At 64.0% G+C, this 3,528-nt stretch overlaps 1 protein-coding gene across 1 annotated transcript; it reads right to left on the bottom strand.

Annotated features, from left to right (window-relative positions):
- Positions 1-1,374: 1,374 nt before the first annotated feature.
- Positions 1,375-3,422, bottom strand: DIO3 (iodothyronine deiodinase 3). The gene has a single exon (XM_002926734.4). The coding sequence runs from the start codon at positions 3,324-3,326 to the stop codon at positions 2,412-2,414; it is 915 nt and encodes a 304-aa protein (XP_002926780.2). The 5' UTR covers positions 3,327-3,422; the 3' UTR covers positions 1,375-2,411.
- Positions 3,423-3,528: the final 106 nt, after the last annotated feature.

Below are 3,528 nucleotides of genomic sequence, written 5' to 3'. Positions count from 1 at the left end.
GCTGGGCGCGGAATTGAAGGCGGCGTTAGTGGAGCAGGGGCCTCTCTCCCATCCGCCTGCTGCACCCCCTCACCCCTGCAGAACCCCATCTCACGTGCGCGCTGCTCACACTCAGGCGCTCACTAACACTCTCTCCTTCCATCCCTCGACCCGGACAGTCCTGGGGTCCCCGGCGGGAGAAGTTCGGCTGCCCCGCTTCCCCCACTCGCGATCTGCAGGTTCTCCCCCCAGCGCTTTCTTCTGCGCCCCCCCACTGTTCCGCTCCAGGTGTCGCTAGCAGAGGGAGGTGGGGGGGCGCGCTAATGCCGGGCTTCCAGCCTCGCCTTCCCCCAGGGAGCAGAAGGGGACAGAGTGACGGCCGGGGTTGCGCGGGAGCGCCCGGCTGGACTGCGGACGGAGAGCGGTGCCAAAAGCCACGGCCCCCTTCCCACCAGCCCCCGTCCCGGCAACAGCCATCCCCCTCTTTCCGGTCTCTCTCCGCTCCTCCATCTCGCTCCCCTTCTCCACTACCCAGCCCCGAGCGCGTCGCGGGTGGTGGTGGCGAGGTCTGGCTCGAACTTGGGGAAGCGGAGGAGGGGCTGGACGAGGAGGTGTCCTGGGCGGGGGGCGCACCCCGCTCCACCCCCTCCCCGCAGTAGGTGTTACTGCTGGAGTGGTGGCGCTGCAAGCCCGCCCTCCCTTCCCCGTCTCCCCTCCCTCCGCCATCGTGCGCTTTGCTAGTCGCACCTCCAGCGAACCCCAGCAGCCAGGCGGGGATTGGAGGGTAGGGGGAGACACTTTCACAGGTGCGGTAAGGGGGCTAGGGAGGGGCAGGGTGCGGGAACCCGGCTAGGAGGAGCCAGGTGCGGGAAGGGGTAGGGAGGAGCCAGGTGCGGGAAGGGGGCTAGGGAGGAGCCAGGTGTGTGGAGGCGCCCGCGGTGGTCCGGAGCGCAGTCCTACCTGGTCCATAGCCCCCCTTATCCTCCACATCGCCCCCTCCCCCACACCACCTGACCCTCGGAGAAGTTAGACGGGCGGCTGCAGGGGCAGCTGTAATTGTGCGTGAGCGCAAGCGCGCGCGGCGGCAAGTAAGGACCCCCTTGCCTCTCCCGCCTCCTTCCAGAACCCCGCCCGGCCTGGCTTCTCGGTTTTTCTCCCGACCCCACATTCTCCACCGTGGGTGTGCGCGCGCATGTGTACACCCTTGGACACGGTCCCCTTTATATATTCCTTGCCCTCCTGCGCCCCTGCCAGCGTCGGCTTCTTCCACCCACCCTTCCCCCCCAGGGTCACTATGGGGACGCGAGCGAGAGATTTGTGTTTAATTCCTGCCGCTATTGAGAGCAAAGAAAAAAAAATAAATAAAGGGACCAAAGGCAACCCGAAGCAGTTTACTTCAAGCTTTTATTATTGTAGCGTAAAAGAAGTTTATATACAGAGAGTATTTCCAACAAAACACTAAAAAATGGCCTTCGAATCAGGGGCCTCCCACTTCCCGGCCCCACAGTCCGAGGAGGCCCCTCACTCGGGGTCTCCAGGCTCTCCCCTTCTCTCTCTTCCCGCGGACTCCTCTACCCACACTCCGTTTCCCAGGAGCGCCAGCCTCTTCCTTCTCCCTGGGGCGCTGCGAACCTCGCCAGTGCCTCTCAAGCGGGCTTCTTCTGGCCGGGAAACAGTACCCCCAGCCACCCTCTTTCACCCCCTTTATGGTGGTTTCCTCACGGAAACCCAGAGTACTTTCCCTCTCTCGTTTTGGGCGCTGCTGCAAGACCCCCTGCAATTCAGAACCAGCTCGTGGTCAAGACCAGTTAGAGACAGCTCGTCATCAGCAGTGGGGCTTGTGAGCACCCAAAATAAGGGGGGAAACAACCCTGCCCACGCTTCCCCATCCCAAGCTCCCCATCCCCAACTCAGGGACAAGAAATAGACACAAAAGCAGCAGGGCATCCCCTCACTGCGAACGACAGGTGTGGGTGCCAGGCAACTAGGGCAAGCGGCGCTGCTGAAACCCAGCTGCGCTCAGGGTGCACCGGGCTGCCAAAGTCTCTGTGCAAGGGGCCCCTGCGCCTGGCTGAAGGCACACTGGCTCTTCCCTTGGGGGAGGGGGTGTGAGAGAGGCAAGGGCCTCTTCGGGGACAAGTGGGGGTAGGGGAGGACCCAGGCAAGGGTGGCGTTGCATCCACACTCTGAAGGGGATTTCGAGCCAGCCAGGCAGGTACAGGTGAGGAACAGTCACAGCAAGAGTCCGGGGAGGTGAGGGAGAATTTTCAGTTGGCTTGGCTGAGGGCACAGACTCAGCCAGCGATCCCTGGCTCAGCACACCTGTGTCATTGGGCCCTCAGCAAACCTGACTCGTTTGGGGGCATTTGCACGTGGGCTTCGAAGGCTCGAAGGCATCACCCGCCAAGTTCAGTCAACTGTCCAATGATTGCTTACACTCGACGTGGCTGAGCCCCGTGCAGCTGCTCATGATAGCGCTCCAGCCAGGTACGCAGCTCAGACACCTGGTAGCCGTCGGGCCCACGGCCGCCCTGGTACATAATGGTGCCATTCTGGATGACGTAGAGGCGCTCGAAGTAGGCCCCATAGGCCGAGCTGCTGGAGTTGGCCATGGTGTCGAGGACAAGAGAGCAGCTGGGCGCACCTTGCTGCAGTACCTGTGCCGCGCTGACCCGGTCCTCCAGGCTGCGGTGCTGCGGGATACTGTAGGGGGAGTCTGTGGTGACCCAGCCGTCCGAGGGGTGAGCTTCCTCGATGTAGATGATGAGGAAGTCGACGTCGCGCTGGTACTTGGTGACCAGGCGGTGGAAGGCGCTCATGCGCGCCATGAACGGTGGTCAGGTGCAGCTGCCGAAATTGAGAACCAGCGGGCGGTTTCCTCTCGCATAGTCAAGGATGTGCTGGTTCTGGAAGCCATTGGGCAGGACCACCTCAGAGTTGGGCGCTGGACCGCCCTCATGCGCCTGCTTGAAGAAATCCAACTTCTGGCCGTGCCACACGGCCTTCAGCGACGCCAGGGTGCACAGGCGGTTGTCGTCGGACACGCAGACAGGCGGGTCGTCAGGGGGCACCTCCTCGCCGTCACTGTCGAGCTCCACTGCAGGTTCGGGCTGACCCCGGCGGCGGCGGCCCAGGAAATGCTTGCGGATGCACAGGAAGTCGAGGAGCCAGAGCATGAAGGCCGTGCCGAGGAAGCGCGGGAAGAGCACGAGGCACGAGGCCGTCTGGGCGCAGAGCCTCAGGGAGTGAAGCAGCAGGGAGCGGAGCATGGTGGCGGCAGCCCCTGAAGCCCCCTGGGACCCGCTACCTTCTCCCACCACCAACCGCGGGGCGGCCTGGCGAGGCATCTGGGCTTTGGCTGTTCGGGGAGCTCGATTTATAGCCGAGGCTTCAATTGGCGGGAGACTCCACCTCCGGGCCGGGCCCGCCCCCTTGCAACTTGAGCCCGGAGGGATCACCCAGCGGCGCGGCCAATGCCTTAGAAATCAAGGGCCGGGGGCGGGCTCAGGCGGCCGGAGGGCGGGGCGGCCCGGTCAGGGGCCGGCGGGG

This window comes from Ailuropoda melanoleuca, chromosome 14, assembly GCF_002007445.2.
Source record: "Ailuropoda melanoleuca isolate Jingjing chromosome 14, ASM200744v2, whole genome shotgun sequence".
NCBI lineage: Eukaryota > Metazoa > Chordata > Mammalia > Carnivora > Ursidae > Ailuropoda > Ailuropoda melanoleuca.
The sequence above is the reverse complement of the archived record's forward strand: the minus strand, read 5'-3'. Positions and strand labels throughout refer to the sequence as shown.